This window comes from Giraffa tippelskirchi, chromosome X, assembly GCF_054371585.1.
Source record: "Giraffa tippelskirchi isolate mGirTip1 chromosome X, T2T-mGirTip1v1.2.pri, whole genome shotgun sequence".
Lineage (NCBI taxonomy): Eukaryota > Metazoa > Chordata > Mammalia > Artiodactyla > Giraffidae > Giraffa > Giraffa tippelskirchi.
The window spans coordinates 142831601-142853658 of NC_137289.1; the positions used below are offsets into that span (position 1 = coordinate 142831601).

At 39.4% G+C, this 22058-nt stretch overlaps 1 protein-coding gene across 1 annotated transcript in view; it reads left to right on the top strand.

Moving 5' to 3' along the window:
- The window catches only part of LOC145536274 (uncharacterized), a 401900-nt gene extending 380484 nt beyond the window's left edge, over positions 1 to 21416 (top strand). Inside the window, exons 7-8 of the mRNA XM_081565321.1 lie at positions 3528 to 3618; positions 21277 to 21416. Of these exons, the coding sequence (XP_081421447.1) occupies positions 3528 to 3618; positions 21277 to 21329 (144 nt within the window). The 3' untranslated portion in view covers positions 21330 to 21416. The remainder of the gene's footprint in view (positions 1 to 3527; positions 3619 to 21276) is intronic.
- Positions 21417 to 22058: the final 642 nt, after the last annotated feature.

Genomic DNA, 22058 nt, shown 5'->3' on the forward strand with positions numbered 1-22058 from the left:
CATTTTCTACATCTTTTTATTCTATTCCCAACTCTTTCCCCAACATGGTCGTGTAGTGAAGAATTTAGCCCAAAGAGAATATCTGGCATTTGCCCTGTTTCTGGGTGGTAATCTCTGGGGTCTTGTAATGTTCTGCCTGATAGGAGTGTCCTTATGTGCCTGGGTGCCTTGAGTCATACTGGGTAGTCTAACAAAGTGGTTTAGGGTGGGATATGGCTACCCTCGTGACTCTTTTTTGTTTTTAGATAAGAAAGTTAGTAACATCTTTATTCACAAGAGCAAACGATTATAAACCACTCAGATTTTCAGAAAATTAACAGAAGCATGGAAAACAAAGTATGGCAAAATCAAACAGTGGAAGAATTGTAAACAATTGAAAGAATAAATGCAACTGCAGAGATAAATCTCAAAACATATTGAGTGAAAGAAGCCCTGCAAAAAGAACTACAGATTGTGTACTTTTATTAAATTCTAGAAATCATACACCAAATTTATTTGATAGAAGTCAGATCATTATTTGCTTGGGGCTGGGTTTCTGGAGGCACACCCATATAGTCTTAAGGTGGAGGCTGGCCATGCCAGAAAGATGAACAATGTAATTTAGGGTATGGGCTTTGGGTTATGTGGCATCAGTTGGCCTGGAGACTGAGATCAACCATGTAGGCAATTGATCAATCTGCTTACATAATGGATCCCCAATCAAAACTGAATGCTGAGGCTTGAGTTAGCTTCCCCAGTTGGCAATACTACATGTGTGTTGTCACATACTGATATCTGGAAAGCAACATATTTTGATTTCACCAGGAGAGGTTAATGAAAGTTTTGTGTTTGGAAAATTCCTGTACTCTGCCCTTTGCATGTCTTCCCCTGACTGACTTTAATCTGTCTCCTTTTCCTATAATAAACCATAAGCATGAATGTAAGAAATGGATATGAGTTTGGGTAAACTCCAGGAGTTGGTGATGGACAGGGAGACCTGGCATGCTGCAGGCCATGGGGTCCATGGGGTCGCAGAGTCGGACACAACTGAGCAACTGAACTGAACTGATGAATATAAGAGCTTTCAGTGAGTTTAGTGAGTTGAACCTAAGGGTACTTTGGGAAACCACTCTCAAACTTCCAGTTGGTGTCAGGAGTGAAAGTAATCTTGGGCACTATACCCTCCAATTTCATATGCTGACCTAAACTCTTCACGCTGGTATAATGTAACTGGCAAAGATTCAGGGGCAGAAAATCCAGGTTCAACGTCAGGCTCTGTGATTCACTAGCTGTGTGAATTTGGGCAATTTTTTTACTCTCTCTGTGCCTCAGTGTCCTCACCTGGGAAATAGCTGTTTAATTGTTTAGAGTCCCAGATTAGTAGAAGCATGTACAGGCTTTCAGAGTTAGAAAGTTGTGGAGTCGTTGCTTATTTGAACCAAGTTAAGATATAAAGTTGGGATATATCCCAACCAACTTGGGATATAACGTTAATTAAGAAAATTATGGACTCTAACATTAACAACATTATAGTGTAGCCAAAGATGTATTTTTCCCCAAATTAGGCATTCTTTATCTTTACCTAAAATAAATTTGGTAACTCCTACCAAAGTTATATATAGTAAATTAATTAAAGTATTAATTCACCCATTCATCAATTATTTATGGAGCATCTATTATGTGCCAGCAGTGGTGCTGGGCCTGGGAACAGTGTATGAATCAGGAGCAGCCTCTATCCTCTTGAGCCCTGCAGTGAAAATCGGTAAGACAAAAAATGCCCTCTAAAGGGAAGGAAAGCATATGAGGGAAGCAGGTGAATGGGTTGAGAAGAGATGGGTGTGGGAACCTGGGTGTGGGGAGAGAATAATCCGTGTGAGGTCAGAAAAGTGCTGGTGCAAGCAAGATGGCTCAGAAAGGCTGAGCAGAGTAGGCAAGGGGAAGGGTGAGTGAAGCAGAACAGCCAGGCTGCAGCCAAATCATGGAAGACTCCATGAGCTGAGTTAAGGCATCTGGCCTTTGTTGTAAAGGCTTTAGGATGCATCAGAAGGTTTCAAAGAATGGTGATATGACTGTATTTGTGTTTAGGTAAATGGAGAATGGAGAATGTACTAGAGGAAAGTGAAAAATTTCAGGGAGGGGACCAGTTAGGAAACCATGACAGTGGTCCCTGTCCCAAAAAGAATCCTGTTCTGAACCAGAGTGGTGGTGTCTATGGAGAGAAGATAAACTTGAGAGATGGGGTAGTGGGAAAGAATACAGATTCAGCAATCAGTTGAACATGGAGTGTGGCTAATTCAGCTGAGCGGGTGGTGGTTCATTTATAGGGCTGTGAAACACTGGAAGAGAAATGTTTCTGTGTGTGTGCATGTGTGTCAGAATTTGATGGCTTGGTTTTGGATTTATGTTTGAGACATCCATGGAGACATGACATGACTAATGGGAATATGCTGATTTGTAGCTCAAAGGAGAGGTATAAAAATATTCAAACTGCCCAAAGAAAGGAAAGTATTATATCCATTAAACAAACTAAAATGCTCCATGTTCCTTTATCACTTGAATTATTTGTCCTCTACCCTCTTCCTGTTCTGGTAATTGGATACAAATAATTAACTCAAATTGGTAGGCAATAGGAATGTTCTCTTGAATGCATATTTATTATTTGCCTTTTATGACTCAATATGGATAGAATGCTATCCACAGGCTCAGCTGGTCCCAATTTAGTAATTATTGCTTACTTTTGGATGTTCAATTTGTTTCAGCATGCCTGAGAGGGACCCTTTTAAGGGCCTTCAACAAGATATTCCAGATTTATTTTGAGTTCTCTTATCCCCAAAGAGACAAATAACAAATATCTCAGTACCAGGGAGAGTACATTGTATTATTTCACAAGAGAGCTCAAAGCAAAACAACATGATATGGGACCTTCAAGCCACCTCAAATATCAGATGTATTTTTTACCTTTCTCTAATATGAAAGTTTATTAACCCAGTTTATTTATTCCTTCCATTAACTCCTGTAGAAGAAGTGTTAGTTGCTCAATTGTGTCCAACTCTTTGCAACCCCATGGACCACCAGGTTCCTCTGTCCCTGGAGCTCCTGGTGTACCAGGCCATATTTTGTTACCTCAAACAATGCTCTTGATTTATATTGTTGCTCCAGATTTAAGTCTTTATTTTTTCTTCTTTCTCTTTTGCTCAAGCGTAATGAAATTGACCCCAAAGTTTGAGAATCTAGATGAGGAGTCAGCAAACTGCAGCCCATAAGTCATATCTTGCCCACAGCCTCATGTTTAAAATAAAATTTTATTGGAATGCAGCCATGCCCATTTGTTTACATGTTGTCTGTGGTTGTTTTTGCACTTGAAGGGCAGAATTAAATGGTCATGATAGAGATTATCTAGCCCACAAAACCAAAGATGTTTCCCACCTTGCCTTTTACAGAAAACATTATCTAACCCTTACTCTGAATGAACTCCCTTGTCTGTACCTGTCAATCACCAATTGTCTAAAAAGAGAAACTAATGCAAACATTCAACATTCTTCCAACAGAACACCAAAGAATACAGAAACACAGGCTACCCAGTGTCTCAGCCAGATTCTCCCAACTTTGCCAGCAATAACAAGGAATGGGTCAATACAGGTAACTATAAACCACTAAGGTTTTTCCCAAAACTCTTTAACTTTTTATTGTTATGGGTCATAGTGTCATGATTTATTATTTATCATGGGAACCTTAATATTGAATGGCAACTTTTTAAAGGCCTTTGTGTTTATATATTAATATATTTAGTAGATTGATTCTATTCAGAATCCTAGCTTTTCACTTGCATTCCCCTTCTCGTGTCCATACCCTTTCATTGTTGTCACTCAGTCACCAAGTCGTGTCCAACTCTTTTCGACCCCATGGACTGCAGCACACCAGGCTTCTCTCTCCCTCACCATCTCCCGGAGTTTGCCCACATTCATGTCCATTGAGTCGGTGATGCCATCCAACCATCTCATCCTCTGTTGTCCATACCCTTAGCCATTTTACTTTGCAGTTTCTCTCTCTAGAGAGGCATAATGTGTTTTCCCATCTTTTTTTAATCTGAATTGGCCTTGTGACATGCTTTAGCCACTAGGATTTGGAGAAGATGATGGTGTGTCAGTTCTGAACCTAGTTCTCAAGAAGCCTTGTATGTTTCTGCTGTCTCCCTTGTATCTCTGCCGCTGTTATAAAAACATACCAGGAGGGTGAAAGCTACGTGTAACATATTTGAGTTGCCCCATTTACACAAGCCACAGGCAGACAAGATCAACCAACAGGAAACAATACCCATATGTGTAGGCGAGCCTAAGCAAGAATGGCAGAGGCCATTTAACTGGTGCAAAAAATGTTGAAATTACTTATCTGGTTGTTATACCAGTCTATTTTTTCAAAAACTTCTTTAAAGTGTTCCAGAATACAACCAAACTGATACTGAGAAGTTTGAGATACTGATAAAGCTTAATCCCAAGACTTCAGATAGAATAATTTTTATGAATTATCAAAATTCTACAAGAGTCAACCAGAAAACGCTAGCACATTTGGATTGTGGTGAATTTCACTTATAATTCTATAATCACATTACATTTAAATATCCCCAAATCCCTGTACAATCAATTCCCAACATTTTTGGATATATCCCAGAAGTTTTAATCCAAATACAAAACAAATGAGAATTCAGCAAATTGTAGCTATAGAATATCATGATGTAATTATCCATATTTGCAGGGATTTTGGCCCATCTAATGCTTAATTCTGTGTATAACTACTACAGACGAGGACTAATCAGTCACTTTTTTCTAGAGAAAAAAGGGTCAATAGGGTGTCATAAGATTTCCAAATGTGAGTTACAGCTTTGCCAAAATCCAAGTGGCCCCATTGCATGTTGGGATTCCTACTTGGATCTAGAAGAGATGAGGAGAAAGTAATTTATTTTACTAGTTTGGTAGTCTATGTAGTTCAGACTTTATGATCTCCAATAATTTAACTGACTTGAATGCTGCTTGCTTGGGATCTGATGAGGGACTCTCCACATGTATAATTAGCATCTGGATTCAGGTAGGGGTAACATACCTAAGAGCCATGTAGTTTCACTTACAGATATCCTGTTATATATCTTGTTATATCACTTACAGATATCTGCTAATGGCACCGCTCTGCTGGGGCTGGGGTGGGGGGATGTCTCCATCTTCAGCCTATCACATTGAAAGACTAAATCTCTCTTCCCTTTGGAGATCCAATGTTCTCAAAACTTTCTTATTTGAGCGGTATTTCCTCCCTGGTCACCCTCCCTTCTCTTGGGATTCTTTTTAATTGCCTAAGGAAGAACTTCTTTTCTTTCCAAATAATTTAAAATCAAATCTTATTTAGCCAAACTTCTTTGGGGAACTTCCCTAACTTTGAATCATCTTTTATTGAAAATGTGGAGGTGAGGAGAGAAGCCCTCAACTATCCCCTATGCACCTTCTTAGTTTCGAGTTCAAAAATTCTAAATATTCCAGACAGGAAGAAGTAGTTGGTCTTTTTCCAAGACTGAAAAGGTCCGGACTTTGATCCAGTGTCTCTTTGTTTATTTTGGTTTGTTCTAACCCAAGACGATCGTCTTTTCTTAAACAAAATTTTGTCTGCAAATATTAGTTGTTTGACACTTTGGTTGCATTGTTTTCAGTCAATTTCAAATCAGTATACTTAGGAACCATGTCTCACTTTGGATGTAATTATGAATATAGTTTGTGACCTCTTAGACATTCTTAGCACTGTATTTCACCAGGGTACCTACACATCTCTTAATCAGAATTTTCAAAAAGAGATTACTTTTGTTTAAAAGATTGCTTTTTTATTTAAAAGATTACTTTTTTTAACGATTGGCAGCTTCGTGTTTTAATGAAATACTTATGATTTTTCCATTTAAGATGTATCTAGTTCACATAGAAAATTATTTCTGATACCCAAGCTTTTGTATGCCATTAAAAATATATGTATGCTTGAATCATCCAAAGTTGGAGTTACAAGTTCAGTTCAGTTCAGTCGCTCAGTCGTGTCCGACTCTTTGTGACCCCGTGAATTGCAGCATGCCAGGCCTCCTTGTCCATCACCAACTCCCAGAGTTTACCCAAACCCATGTCCATCGAGTCGGTGATGCCATCCAACCATCTCATCCTCTGTCGTCCCCTTCTCCTCCTGCCCCCAATCCTTCCCAGCATTAGGTCTTTTCCAATGAGTCAACTCTTCGCATGAGGTGGCCAAAACATTGGAGTTTCAGCTTCAACATCATTCCTTCCAATGAACACCCAGGATTGATCTCCTTTAGGATGGACTGGTTGGATCTCCTCACAGTCCAAGGGACTCTCAAGAGTCTTCTCCAACACCACAGTTCAAAAGCATCAATTCTGCGGTGCTCAGCTTTCTTCACTGTCCAACTCTCACATCCATACATGACCACTGGAAAAACCATAGCCTTGACTAGACGGACCTTTGTTGGCAAAGTAATGTCTCTGCTTTTCAATATGCTATCTAGGTTGGTCATAACCTTCCTTCCAAGGAGTAAGCGTCTTTCAATTTCATGGCTGCAGTCACCATCAGCAGTGATTTTGTAGCCCCCGAAAATAAAGTCTGACACTGTTTCCACCGTTTCCCCATCTATTTCCCATGAAGTGATGGGACCAGATGCCATGATCTTAGTTTTCTGAACGTTGAGCTTTAAGCCAACATTTTCACTCTCCTCTTTCACTTTCATCAAGAGGCTGTTTAGTTCTTCTTCACTTTCTGCCATAAGGGTGGTGTCATCTGCATATCTGAGGTTATTGATATTTCTCCTGGGAATCTTGATTCCAGCTTGTGTTTCTTCCAGCCCAGCGTTTCTCATGATGTACTCTGCATAGAAGTTAAATAAGCAGGGTGACAATATACAGCCTTGACGTACTCCTTTTCCTATTTGGAACTAGTCTGTTGTTCCATGTCCAGTTCTAACTGTTGCTTCCTGACCTGCATACAGGTTTCTCAAGAGACAGGTCGGATGGTCTGGTATTCCCATCTCTTTCAGAATTTTCCGCAGTTTGTTGTGATCCACACAGTCAAAGGCTTTGGCATAGTCAATAAAGCAGAAATAGATGTTTTTCTGGAACTCTCTTGCTTTTTCAATGATCCAGCAAGTACATAGCACTTTTTCAGATGAGGAGATTTTTAAAGATCTGATATATAGATAAGCTACATATGATAAACTCAGCATAGCTTGCAGTAATAACAAGATTTTGATGTTATTTTTTTCCCATGAGCTCTTCCTCCTTGGGTTTGTGACAGTAGGCATATTCCACCTCCTTCTTCCCCTCTCACACTTAAACCCAAATTTGCCTAATAAAGTTCAGTTTTATTACTGACTGGAAAAGGTCAGTTTTCGTTCCAATCCCAAAGAAAGGCAATGCCAAAGAATGTTCAAACAACTGCACAATCGCAGTCATCTCACATGCTATCAAAGTAATGCTCAAATTCTCCAAGCCAGCCTTCAACAGTACATGTACCATGAACATCCAGATGTTCAAGCTGGATTTAGAAAAGGCAGAGGAACAACAGATCAAATTGCCAACATCTGTTGGATCACTGAAAAAGCCAGAGAGTTCCAGAAAAACATCCATTTATGCCTTATTGACTACACCAAAACCTTTGACTGTGTGGATCACAACAAACTGGAAAATCCTTAAAAAGATGTGAATACCAGACCACCTTACCTGCCTCCTGAGAAATATGTATGCAGGTCAAGAAGCAACACTTAGAACTGTACATGGAACAACAGACTGGTTCCAAATCGAGAAAGGAGTACATCAAGGCTGTATATTGTCACCCTGCTTATTTAACTTCTTCGCAGAGTACATCATGCGAAATGCTGGGCTGGATGAAGCACAAGCTTGAATCAAGATTGCTGGGAATAATATCAATAACCTCAGATATACAGATGGCACCACCCTTATGGCAGAAAGTAAAGAATAACTAAAGAGCCTCTTGATGAAAATGAAAGAGGAGAGTGAAGAAGTTGGCTTAAAACTCAACATCCAGAAAAGTAAGATCATGGCATCCAGTCCCATCACTTCATGGTAAATAGATAAGGAAACAATGACAGACTTTATTTTTCTGGGCTCCAAAATCACTGCAGATGGTGACTGCAGCCATGAAATTAAAAGATGCTTGCTCCTTGGGAGAAAAGCTGTGACCAACCTAGACAGCATATTAAAAAGCAGAGACATCACTTTGCCGACAAAGGTCTGTCTAGTCAAAGCTATGGTTTTTCCAGTAGTCATGTATGGATGTGAGAGTTGGGCTATAAAAAGAAGCTGAGCACCAAAGAATTGATGCTTTTGAACTGTGGTGTTGGAGAAGACTCTTGAGAGTCCCTTGGACTGCAAGGAGATCCAACCAGTCCATCCTAAAGGAAATCAGTCCTGACTATTCATTGGAAGGACTGATGCTGAAGCTGAAGCTCCAATACTTTGGCCACTTGATGCGTAGAACTGACTCATTGGAAAAGACCCTGATGCTGGGAAAGTTTGAAATCAGGAAGAGAAGGGGACAATAGAGGATGAGATAATTGGATGACATCACCAACTCGATGGACATGAGTTTGAGTAAGCTCTGGGAGTTGGTGATGGACAGCGAGTCCTGGTGTGCTGCAGTCCATGGGGTCACAAAGAGTCAGATATTGAGCAACTGAACTGAACTTGCTTCATAAACAACCCTTATCAGTCTACAGGATGTTATTTCGGAGGCACTTCCCTCATCCTATATGTTCCTGATGGATCTATTCTAGGATCAGTATCATTATTTTAATGTCAGTTGTCCTTAACAGTCAGACACTAATCCATGTTACATTTCCCCATTTCCTCCCAATTCCCTCAGCCCTAGGGAACCACTAGTCTTTCTGTATCTATGTATTTGCCTATTTTAGATATTCCATGTAAGTGGATTCGTAAACTATGTGATTTTCTGTGACTACATTCTTCTATCAGTATAATGTGTTTTGTCTGTTTGTTTGTTTTTGGCCATGATGTGTGGCACGTGGGATTCCCCACCCAGGGATCAAACCCATGCCCACTGCAGTGGAAGCACAGAGCCTTAACCACTGGACTGCCAGAGAAGTCCAAAATAATGTTTTTCAAGATTCATGCAAGTTGTAGCACAAATTAATCCTGTATTCCTCCTCTTATTTTTTTGGCAGAGTCATAATCCATTATATAGATATACCATGTTTTGTTTATACATTCACTCAATGCTGAACATTTGGGTTGGTTCCACTTTGGGCTATTATGAACAATGTTGCTATGTGGACATAAAGAACAGACTTTTGGACCCAGTGGGAAAGCAGAGGATGGGATGATTTGAGAGAATAACACTGAAACATATATACATTACCATATGTAAAATAGATGACCAATGGGAATTTGATGTATGATGGAGGGAACCCAAAGCTGGTGCTCTGTGACAGCCTAGAGGGGTGGGAGGGGAGTTCAAGGAGAGGACATATGTATACCTATGGCCAATTCATGTTAATGTATGGCATAAACCATCACAATATTGTTAAGTAATTATCCTCTAACTGAAAATAAAAAATAAAGAGGATAAAAAAATAATGTCACTATTAGCATTAATGTACACGTTTTATGTGCACATATGTTTTCATTCCTCTTGGGTATATACCTAGAGTAGATTGCTGAGTCATATGGTATCTAAGAAATTGACAGACTGGTTTCCAACAGTGGCTTCTGTTCCCACCTGCAATATGTGAGGATTCCAATTTTTCTACAACCTCCTCAACACTTATTGTTTTTTTTCTTTTTGGTTGTAGCCATCCTAGTGGATATGAAAGTGGTATCTCATTATGGTTTTGATTCTGCAATGCAATTTTAATGTTCTTATCAGTTAAAAGCTACAATGCAGGTGCTGAAATGGATGCAGAAATCTAATACTTAAAACCTCTTTCACTTTGTGTGGTCATTAGCACAGCTTACTTGGGGCTCTTCTTCCTTCCAAGTCCTAAGGCAGATTGCATTTACTGAATGGCTTGCAGTGAGGTGCAGCCAAGTGACTTGCTCTGGCTGATGAGTTGTGAGAATGGAAGCAGTCAGTACCTGTCACTTCTGTGCCAAAGCATTTAATTGCTGATGCAGGACCATCCAGAACTCTTCCCTTCTACTTTGAGAACCAACAGATTTCAAGACAGTGGCAGTTTTGAGAGCCTTAGTCATGGGGTATGAGGACATTCAGTGGAACTGACCTATGATGCACATGTCATGTGAGTGAGAAACAAACATTTGTTATTAAGAGATGGGTTTTGTTGGTTACTGGGCTTCCCTAGTAGTTCAGTTGGTAAAGAATCCGCCTGCACTGCAGGAGACCCTGGTTCAGTTCCTGGGTTGGGAAGATCCACTGGAGAAGGGATAAGCTACCCACTCCAGTAGTCTTGGGCTTCCATGGTGGCTCAGCTGGTAAAGGATCTGCCTGCAATATGGGAGACCTGGGTTCGATCCCTGGATTGGGAAGAAGGGAAAGGCTACCCACTCCAGTATTCTGCCCTGAAGAATTCCATGGACTGTATAGTCCATGGGGTTGCAAAGAGTCGAACACGACTGAGTGACTTTCACTTTTATTTTGTTGGTTACAGCAGCATAACTGTTTGAATCCTATGTGATAAAATAACCTTTATTTCATTAAGATATTAGGGTTCAACTGATGTGGGAAATAATTTAGCATCTCTAAGCCTCAGCTTCCTCTAAATATGGGTGTCATAATACTACTTCACACAGTTGCTTAAAGTTAAGCAAGAAAATGTGTTGTTCAATAATGCTTAGCGCAGTACATAATACATAGCAGGTTCTTAAGAAATTATTGTTATTAATAGAAGGGCAGTGAAGTGAGTACTATGATATTGGAGCTAATTTTATGCACAAGATGATGAGCTGGCCTTTGCAGGACCAACCCATAGAAGCAAGGAGGCAGGGGGAAGGATAGTAGTTTTTCTTTGGGTAGTTTGTTTGAGCCTCGCAGCAAGCCTGCCTGGCAAACATTTTCATTCATGTATATATGCATAAAATTATTGCAGGTGGGAAGACCTTCTTTTGGTCTTAATTTTTCTTCCCAGAAGAGAAGAAATGGCCACAGTATTCTGACTCATTTCACGGAATGAGAGCACACAATTTAGAATGCAATTACATTTAAAATATGCTGGAAAGTGATTTCATGAATCCAAAATTATTAATCACTCTTCAGAATGACAGTCAAAGGGGGAAATGCCAAAACAATTCCCTTGAGAACATTTAGAATCAATATAAAATACTTTTTCTGTATATGCATGCCTTCCTTGAGACTTAATGAAGCAGGAACCTGGTTCAGTCTGGCAAAAGACAATTAACAGAATTAGTTAATACCATGCAAATATTACCATACAGGGTGAGAGGAAAGAGAATTCAAAAAAACCCAGTCATTTCTATCCACTGAGCATTGGTGTCCATGAATTTTCCCTTTCCTTGCTTTGTCTCTACTTTCGTCTCTTCTCTTCTTAGATGCTTGACTGTTCCTCCTTGTTCTTTAACTAATTTGCTGTCCTCCTCTGCCTGTATTTTCAATGCTTGTATTCCACAGATCAAGCATAAGTCTTGTTCTCTCCTCATCCTATGAACCCTCACTTTCTTCCGTGGTTTTACCTGTCTCTGTGGGTCGATAGCTTCTACAAGGCCTTGTTTCTGGGTGCATGTTTGTACCTGCTTATCAGAAACCTTCACCTGGATGTCTTCTAATATTTAACCTGCCTTATTCCTTCTTTCTGAAACATTATTATTTTATGTTCACCAGTCTCACTCCTTCAGATATCCTTTTAAACTTTACCTCAAGGTATTGTTTCTTGAGACTGAGATCTGAGTACAGTATCCAGACACTCCATTATTTTTTCTTAAGAAATTCAGAGCCAGTTGTTTTAAATTACCAATTTATGAGGTTATTCTGTTTTCTCTTTCATCTAGACTTTTTACAGTGTGAATACAAACATAGTATCTGCTTTGACTTCCATTAGATTCCTAGTTCCTAGAACATGGTAGCCACTCAGTAAAACTTTGTCAAAGAAATGAATCAGTGATGTAATCTAGACCCATAAGACACCATGTTTCTCCTGTTTCTACTTACATGATCCTGGACATAGTGAATATATTCTCAAGTTATGCAATTAGTCCAACCAGAATCTGGGAGTCATATTGTATACCACTATCTGCTTCACTTATAACTTCTAAACATATACCATTCCTCTTAAAGAACTTGTGAATCCATTCCTTCTTTTTCTCTCTCTCTCTCTCTGTTAGCAGTTGTTTTGTTTAGATTCTTGTCATTTTTATGAATTCATTTCCTTCTAATCCTTCACCATCACTGTAGAACATTTGATTAAAATACTAATCTGACCATTTACTCTGATACTTAAAACCCTTCATCAGACTCTCTATTGCCTTGAAGGTAAAGTTCATATTCTTAAGCCTAATCTACATAACCTTCCACAGTCTGACAATCTGGTCTTAGTCTTCCTTGCCTTACCTCTTTCATCCTCTCCTGCTCCTTCTACTCATCCAGAATGAATGATTCCCAAATCTACCCTCCTGCCTTTACACAAATTATCCTTGCCTACAACGTTCCTTAACAGATGTTCTATACCTACTCTTCACATTTCAAAACAAAACTTTAAGTTCCCTTCCTCTGGGAAATCCTTCCAAGTTTTTGCAGGCACAGTTTAGTGCATTTTGTTCTACATTCCACAGCACTTTGCAAGAGTCTCAATTGTAGCCCCCCAAATCTTCAGTGATTATTTTTATTGTTATTATTATTTCAGTTTTTATTGTCCTGACCCCTTCATTGAACTGTGAGCTCCTAGAAGCAGGATCTAGCTCTTGCTCACCTCCGAATCCACTGGAATCCTAGGTCTATATTTGTAAACTATTTCTCTGATTAAAGACTTGGACCCAGAATATATAAAGAACTCTCAAACACAATAAAAAATAAATAAGTATCCCAGTATAAAATAGGCAAAAGATTGAGCACACTTCATCAAAGAAGATATACACATGACAGATAAGCAATAAAAATATGTTCAGTATCATTTGTCATTGGATAAATGAAAATTAAAACCTCAGTGAGGTACTACCATACTTATTCGAAGGTCTAAACTAACAAAGACTGAACATACCAAGTGTTGACAAGAATGTGGAGGAACAGGATTTTCATAGCCTGCTGGTGGGAATGTACAATGGTGCAGCCACTTTGGAGAACAATTTGTGGCAATTTCTTAAAAGTTAAGCACCTACCATATGATTTGACCATTCTACGCCTAGGTATTTATCCTATAACAATGAAAATATATGCATGCCCATACAAAGACTATCATGTGTGCTAAATCATTTCAGTCGTGTCTAACTCTTTACGACCCTATGGGCATAGCCCTCCAGGCTCCTCTGTCCATGAGACTCTCCAGGCAAGAATACTGGAGTTGACTGCCATGACCTCCTCCAGGGAATCTTCCCACCCAGAGACGTAACCCAAATCTCTTGTCTCCTACATTGGCAGACAGGTTTTTTACCACTAGCACCACCTGGAAAGCCCCAAAGACTATCATAGAAGCTTTATTTGTAATAGGCCCAAATTGGAATCAACCCAAATATCTATCAACAGGTTCATGGATAAACAAACTAAGATATACCCATAAATGGAATATTACTCAGCAATGAAAAGAATGAACACACAGCAACATGGATGAATCTCAAAATAATTATGCTGAGTGAAGTCAGTCCAAAAAAATACATACTTTGAGACTCTATTGATATAAGATTCAGTAGAATGCAAACTAATCTATAGTGACAGAAAGCAAAGCAAATATTTCCTGCAGTTGGGAGATGTGATGGGAAGGGCATGAAGAGGTATTAGAAAGGGTCACAAGGAACCTTGGGAATGATGAATATGTTTATTATTTTGATTGTGGTAATGGTTTTACTAATATATATATGTATGTCAAAATTTAAATTGCACTTCTTAAATATATGATATTTATATGTCAAGTTTAATCCCAACAAATGTGTTTTAAAATAACCCTTAATTTTTTAACCATGTTGTCAAGAATTACCTTTTTAAATTTTAAAAGGCTCTTTTATTGCAATTTTTAATTCATTTTACAGACTCATTAAATCCTACCTTCACTTTGTACGTGAGATACCTACTTGTCTACCCACCTATGCAAAAGAACACTGGGCTAAGTTCTCCTGCCTCCCTGCCCTTTACCTCCTTCACATTCTCTTCTCCATCCTGACAGAAGGGAATTTGGCTGTTTTTTCATAGCTCCTGTTATCTTCTCTGCAATGTCTTATGCATGACTAGTACTCGACATGGTGCTTCACAAGTTTTTGTCGACAAAGTGTGCATAGACGCGGGGAGATCATATTGCCCTGGATGGAACAGTTCCACTTTCCCAGATGATTAAAATTAACCAACTCTAGGTCAAGAGGCTGGCTTTAGTCTCATGCATAGAAACATACGGTGTTTTTCAGCTCCAGGATAATTTGGCCTTTAAATAAGGGAATGTTAATGAGTGGCTGAAATTGATACTGGAATAAGTTCCTCAAGAATGTACATTTTACCATCATTAGCAGGGTGAAGAAGGTGAGGACAAATAGAAAGGATGAAGTAAGTGTAGGACAGGAACAATTCTGAGAGGAGAAAGGAACACCCTTAGGAAGCAAACATTTAGAAATTGAGTGCACTCATGTTTATAGCAATGGAATACGAATGTGAGAATACTGAAACTAAGGGATTATTTTTCTGAAAATAGACGTCAATCATGTTTACAATGGATGAAGAAGGAGCAAATGAAAAGCAACTCAACTTGGCAGCAATGGAACTAGGCAGCCTCCATTAGAAATACAGACAGCCATTGCTTGGCGCTTGGAGAAGCAAAAATCATAATGCAGTTGATCTCCCCTCAAGCAACCCTGGCCAGGAGATTCCTGAGCAGTTACTTTCAAGATAAAAAAAAAAAAAATACCACTTTCAGCCTTTTTGCTTCAGTAGTAGCTCCCTCCCCAAACCCTGGTAGCAATTTTTTTTCTCTACCTTTCTCCAGCCTCAACTCAGCTTTATTCTTATTACTGGGAGCAAGCCAAGGGTGAGAAATGATGTCTTCCCACTAAATTGTCTGGGAAGAAAGCCCACTTTATCATTAATTACATTACCTAACAGCCTCTTGTTCGTCAAAATGTGGTCCTTGGATCAGCAGCAGTGGCACCATCTGAGAGCTCATTAGAAACGCAGAAACTCGGGCCTCATTCTAGAGCTCCAGAATCAGAATCTGTATTTAAATAAGATGCCCAAGTGGTTTGTGTGCACATTCAGTTTCAGAAGTGCTTGTCTAACTCTCAGAACATCCTGCGTAAGGTAAGGATTACTCATTTTAGAAAATGAGAACAGGGAGGTAAAATGACTTGACAAGGACTAGATGACTAAAAAGGGCCAATGTTGAGATTTTTACGGTAGTTCCCACAATTGTAAATACCAAGGCCTCCTTCTTTCCACTATGCATCTCTCCATATGAAATGAATTCAGTAGTTCTAGTCATAACCACCCCACTCTCAACCTCATCCGTTGATTTATTGCTAAAACACAAACTCTTACTCTCAGATGTGTATGATTTAGATTAAACATTGCCCATCCTTTGAAATATTTTAAACACCAGCATCTATGAAGAGAGGGACTTAGTAAATCCCTTAAGTCTGGTGATTCAGATGATAAAGCATCTGCCTGCAATGCTGGAGACCTGGGTTCAATCCCTGGGTCGGGAAGATCCCCTGGAGAAAGAAATGGCAACCCACTCCAGTACTCTTGCCTGGAAAATTTCCACGGACTCAGGAGCCTGGTAGGCTACAGTCCATGGGGTTGCAAAGAGTCGAACACGGCTGAACGACTTCACTTTCTTTCTTCCTTTTCTCAAGTCTTAATGTTTAGGAACTCGATCAGACTGCTGCCTTCACCCACTGATGGGAAGAGCAAAGCAGCTAGAGGTCGACACTGTACCCTGAGGCAAAGAAAGAAAGAAAAGGATTGAAGGAGAAGGAGGAAGGAAAAGTGCCCCCAGGTTTATAATTCAGCCCTTCCAAGGACATTGGCTGTTCTTGAAGGTTTCTGTAGCTGCTGACTTGAACTTGTTCCATTGCTTCTGTCATAGATTTCTGAATATTCTGAACTAGGTTTGTGTCCTTTATGGTATTTCCAGGGAGATGTATGCAGAAATCCTTGCAGATGTTTGCCACTGCTACCCAGGTAACGGAGAAGAAATATGAAGCTGTTGTGCTTACCAGTGCTCAAGGCAGCAGTGTCATTAAAAACATTACTCCAAGACTCTATGGTTACCAATGGTAGCTATAATTTTTGAGATTCTACTATATGCCAGACACTGTGCTAGATACTTAACAAATATTCCACACAATAGTCTTGAAAGTATGTATTATTTAGTAAATGCAGCTGGTGAGGAATGGAACCTGGCTTCTAACCAGTCTTGTTTGAGACGAGTGAGTGTTCTTTTTGTCATAACACACTTACTCTAACATGCTTCAGTTAACCTCCTAAAGAAAAGAAAGTGAAGTCACTCAGTCGTGTCCGACTCTTTGAGACCCCATGGACTGTAGCCCACCAGGCTCCTCCATCCATGGAATTTTCCAGGCAAGAATACTGGAGTGGGTTGCCATTTCCTTCTCCAGGGGATCTTCCCTATTCAACCTTTAATGCCTGGCTTAAATAAGCCCTTCACTAGGCAACTCTCTCTCAGTGACTTTGGTGAGATCTTCTCTCTGTAACCCTGGTTTGGCACTTTTCATATGATACCTTGAAGTCTTGCTTCCTCTTTTATATACATTCATTCTCCCCCAAGTTGCAATTATATTTATACCTATGTCTCCCCACCCTCATTCCAAAATCTTGAGCCCTTAAATGTAGCTTGGGTCACCAGCCTCAACATCATAAGAGGAGTTCAGTGGTATCATCAGTTGACATGTAAACTGAGTTAGGCACAAAGTACACTGTCTAGAAACGTCTGGAAGTCAAACATTTGCTGTTAGTTGAGCCACTCCATGTTATTTACATGTGGCCTCTAATAGCCTCAATATTCATTGGAAGGATTGTTGCTGAAGCAGAAGTCCCAATACTTTGGCCACCTTATGTGAAGAGCCAATTCATTGGAAAAGACTCTCATGCTGGGAAAGATTGAGAGCAGGAGGAGAAGGGGACAACAGAGGATGAGATGATTGGATGGCATCACTGACTCAATGGGCATGAGTTTGAGCAAGCTCCGGGAGATAGTGTAGGACAGGGGAGCCTGTTGTGCATGACTTAATGACAACAGCAACAACAACTCTAATAGCCAGCAGCACACCTCTTTGTAGTAATGGCTTACCCTCAAGAATTTTGTACCCATTTATGAGTTGCTTTTACACTGGCTTTGTGCTGCTTTTCTCTTCTCTCATTCTCTCCCAAGAGGAGAACATGGCTTGGGTTCTCTTTACACATGGCTACTCCTCCCTATGATAGTCTTTACACTTTGGTTGTTGTTGCTTACTCACTAAGTCATGCCCAATTCTTTTGCAACCCCATGGACTGTAGACTACCAGGCTCCTCTGTCCATGGGATTTCCCAGGCAAGAATAGTGGAGTGAGTTGCCATTGCCTTCTCCAGGGGATCTTCCCGACCCAGGCATCAAACCTGCATCTCCTACATTGCAGGCGGATTCTTTACCACTGAGCCACCAGGGGAGCCCTTACACTTTGGACTCTAGGAGAATAAAGGAAGGAAACAGAGCTTCTAGGGGATCTCTTCTTCTCTTGTGTACTTGCATTTTCTTATTCTTTCTTTAACATTTGAGGGACTTTCCTGGCGGTCCAGTGATTAAGACTTTGCCTTCCTATGCAGGGGTGAAGGTTCAATCCCTGGTCGAAGAGCTAAGATCTTACATGCCTCATGGCCCCCAGAAACAAAACATAAAACAGAAGCAATATTGTAACAAATTCAATAAAGACCTTAAAAATGGTCCACATCAAAAAAAATCTTTTAAAAAAATTTGAGAACTTACTATATCTGAGACATTGTGCCAAGCACTTTGCATATATCATTTAACTCTAATACAAACAACCCTGTGAAATATGCACTATTATTCTCCACATTTTTCCCAAGAGGATTCTCAAGTGTAGAGAATTTAGGTTAAGTTGTACATGATCACTCAGCCAGGAAATGTGAATGGAGGCTACATGCTGCTGTCAGTCACTCATCAACTGATGTCAATGAGAAACACAAGTGAAATATGGCAAGTGCAGAAGCATAGACCAATATGATTGTGGGTAGCATGTGGAGTACCAAGGAAACAGGATCTCTAGACTTATAACCAGTCCTTGACTGGGCCCTGTCTTCCCACCTTCTGTTACAGGTGCTCAGAGAATATAGATAAATTTTTATGAGTTTGAGTGAAGCTCTGAAAAGTATAGCATCCTAGTGAGTGTTGACGTTACTATTATTTTTTTATAAATCATTTATTAGGGAAAGAATGTAGCTGCCACTAATGTCTCCCCAAATTCAATATAAATGATTTCTGAATAATTCAAATGTTGGATTATTCATACCCACTTGACCTTCTCCAGTAGCAGAAATCTTTAAGAGTTGATGGTTTGCAGGTATTTGAAGAAGCCATTATGCAAATGGAAATATCATGTCCACTAAAGATATTTGTGGTAGGCATTATGGGAGATACAAAAAAGCATAATGCATTTTCTCAAAAGTTCACCATCTTTTTTGAGAAAATATACCTGATACATTTTTCTCATTAAATAACAATAAAACTTTTAAATGGCTCTTTGATTAGTTGATGACAATTACAAGATAATGCATGATTATAGCAATATCAATTCAGAAAAGAGATATATACCTTCTGGCTGAAATAAGTGATCTAGACAAGTCTGGTGGGACAGATGGATTTTAAACTAAACTTTAAAAGGTCAATAGAATTAAAGAAAAGAACAATGAAAAGGAGGACAAAATGGGTTCAGTAGAACAGCATGGGAGACTAAACAATCCATAATAGGGAATGTCTTTATGCATAAACAAATTAGCATCATTATTACACTTAGTTTGGACTTTGAGTTTGAGTGAATAGAGAGTATCTGTGATCCAGTTTGAACTCTGTGACTCTCAGCCCAGGGCTTTTTCCCCAGTTCTTTTAGTAACAAAGTTCAACACTGCAGAGGAAACAACTGTTGCTTGGTGTGCTCTCTTGGGTCTTTGCAGGACTAGACTTCAGGTTGCATCAGATGGAGTATCAGCTTTGGAGAAACACTGCCTAGTATCACCCAGTCTTGCTCCAGTAGGCCTCCAGAAGGACCTTGTACTTTTCACTTAAAAGTAAGATGTTTGATCCAGCAATCCCAATCCTAGGCATACATCTGGACAAAACTATAATTCAAAAAGATACATGCTCCCCAGTGTTCATTGCAACACCATTCATAATAGCCAAGACATGGAAACAGCCTAAATGTCCATCGACAGAAGAATGGATAAAGAAAATGTGGTACATACATACAGCGGAATATTACTCAGCCATTAAAGAATGAAATAATGCCATCTGCAGCAACATGGATGCAAGTAAAGATGATTCATACTAAGCAAAATAAGTCAAAGAAAGGAAGAGAAATACCATATGATATCACTTATATGTAGAATCTAAACTATGACATAAACAAACATGTCTATGAAACAGAAACAGACTCACAGACATAGTGAACAGACTTGTGGTTGCCAAGGGGGAGGGAGGGTAAAGGAGGGAAAGAATGGGAGTTTGGGGCCAGCAGAAGCCAACTATTATATATTGGATGGATAAACAACAAGGCCCTACTCTGTAGCACAAGAAACTATATTCAATATCCTGTGACAAACCATAATGGAAAAGAATATGAAAAAGAATATGTGTGTGTGTGTGTGTGTGTGTGTGTGTGTAGCGCTGAGTCACTTTGCTGTACAGAAAAAATTAATGCAGCATTGTAAATCAAATATATGTCAATAAAACTTTTTTTAAAAAGAATCAAGGTCATCTAGGGAAGCTGTCCATAATGGGCACAGAGAAGAGTATAGAACTTAGTTGGGCCTCAGACAAAGGAATGTGCTAATGGTTCTCTGAACCTTTGATTTGGGATAAAAATCTTTTGTCATCATGGAAAGAGGATTCATTAAGACATTGTCTTAGACATTCATGCTCTGAATATTTGTATTTGAGGAGGGAATACAAGCAAAACCTCTGTGGTCAAATTCACATGGTAGAGAAAAACAGAGATTTTTTTTCTGATGAAATAATATCCATCAAGTACAGTAGTGTGGTTCCCAAGGATGCAAGATGGAGGTGGATTGGAGTCTCTTCTTTTGCCCTTTTGTTACTAAAAGTTATTACTCTCTCTACTTCCTTAGTATTTTTTTTTTTACAAAAGAATTCCAAACATGGGTGCATTTTATTTTATATTTTTATTTTTAATTGATTGATGATTGCTTTACGATTTTTGCAGAGCTCTTCTTCCGTGTGTTTTGTGCCCCTCCATTTTAGGTAATTGTAGAGAAAGCATTTTAGAGTCTGGTATAGCACTATGGAAATGCTAAGTTTCAAGTATCAGCTGTGTCCGTTGGAAAGAAGGTATCACTTGCTTTGAAAAGAAAACTTTGAAAATGTATAGGCATTCTTTTAAAACCCGACTGAAGTACACTGTCTTATTTCAGAGACTTTAGGTTGTGTTTTTTGTTTCTAAAATATTGTACCTCTGCATATATGAAAATAATGGGAAATCTTTACATTTACTAGTCTTCCCTGGTGACTCAGATGGTAAAGAATCCACCTGCAATGCTGGAGACCTGGGTTTTATCCCTGGGCCAGGCAGATCCCCTGGAGAAGGGAATGGCAACCCATTCCAGTCTTCTTGCCTGGAGAACTCCATGGACAGATGACTGTGGCAGGCTACAGTCCATGGAGTCACAAAGAGTTGGACATGACTGAGCAGTTAACACTTTACCCCTTTACAATATTGGTTTGATTTCTGCCATACATCAACATGAATTAGCCATAGATGTACATATGTCCCCTCCCTCTAAAACCTCCCTCCCACCTCCCACCCTTTCCCACCCCTCTAGGTTGTTACAGAGCCCTGGTCCTTTCTTAGTATTTTATTGATGATTTTTTTTAACTTTTTTCAGATGACCAAATGACTAGGTCTCACGCTACTCATGGAACTTCCACAATCAAATAAAAAATGTGATGATCATTAATAAGGAGACAAGTGCAATCTTAATCACCAAACCTAATCATCATTTCAATAAAGGTAAAGAGTGGTGGATTTTGGTCTGTTAATAAACAGAGGAGCAGATAAAAATTTCTGGAGTATTAGACAACTCCAGAGTGGAGCAGGCATTACCTTTACAGAAGTCCTAAGGTTGCCCAAGCCTACCAGAGGCAGGTGATAAGCATTCCTTCAGCCAGGCAGCACCCCATTCAAGAAGCATCATATTTGGCCCACAGGGAAGACTGTCTTCTCTAGGGCTTCACTTAGCCTCCTCCTGGGTCACTTTCTTGAACCTCAGACACAACACCAGTGGGCCCACACTCCTCTTTTTCTAAAACTTGACTCACTATCTAATTTGTGGGAGTCTAATTCCTTAATCTGTAAATGAATGAATGATCTCCCCAAACAAGGTAGAGATGAGTTAAAAATTTCATATACTCCTTTGGAGTTTTTTTTTAAGAGCAGTAATAGATTAAATCAGTTCACATTCTATTGGCTCTTCTCACTAAAATTCAAAACAGCTCTACTCTCTCATCCATGCCTACCTCTCCTTTGATATCTAGTTTTTCACCAACGAAATACAATAACTGGTATGGCATTCTCGAGGGCTATTTATAAAGCTCATGCATACAAATAAAAACTTCCAATCACCAGTTTTGGCTGTGACACATGATAAAGTAGAGGTGTTAGTGGAAG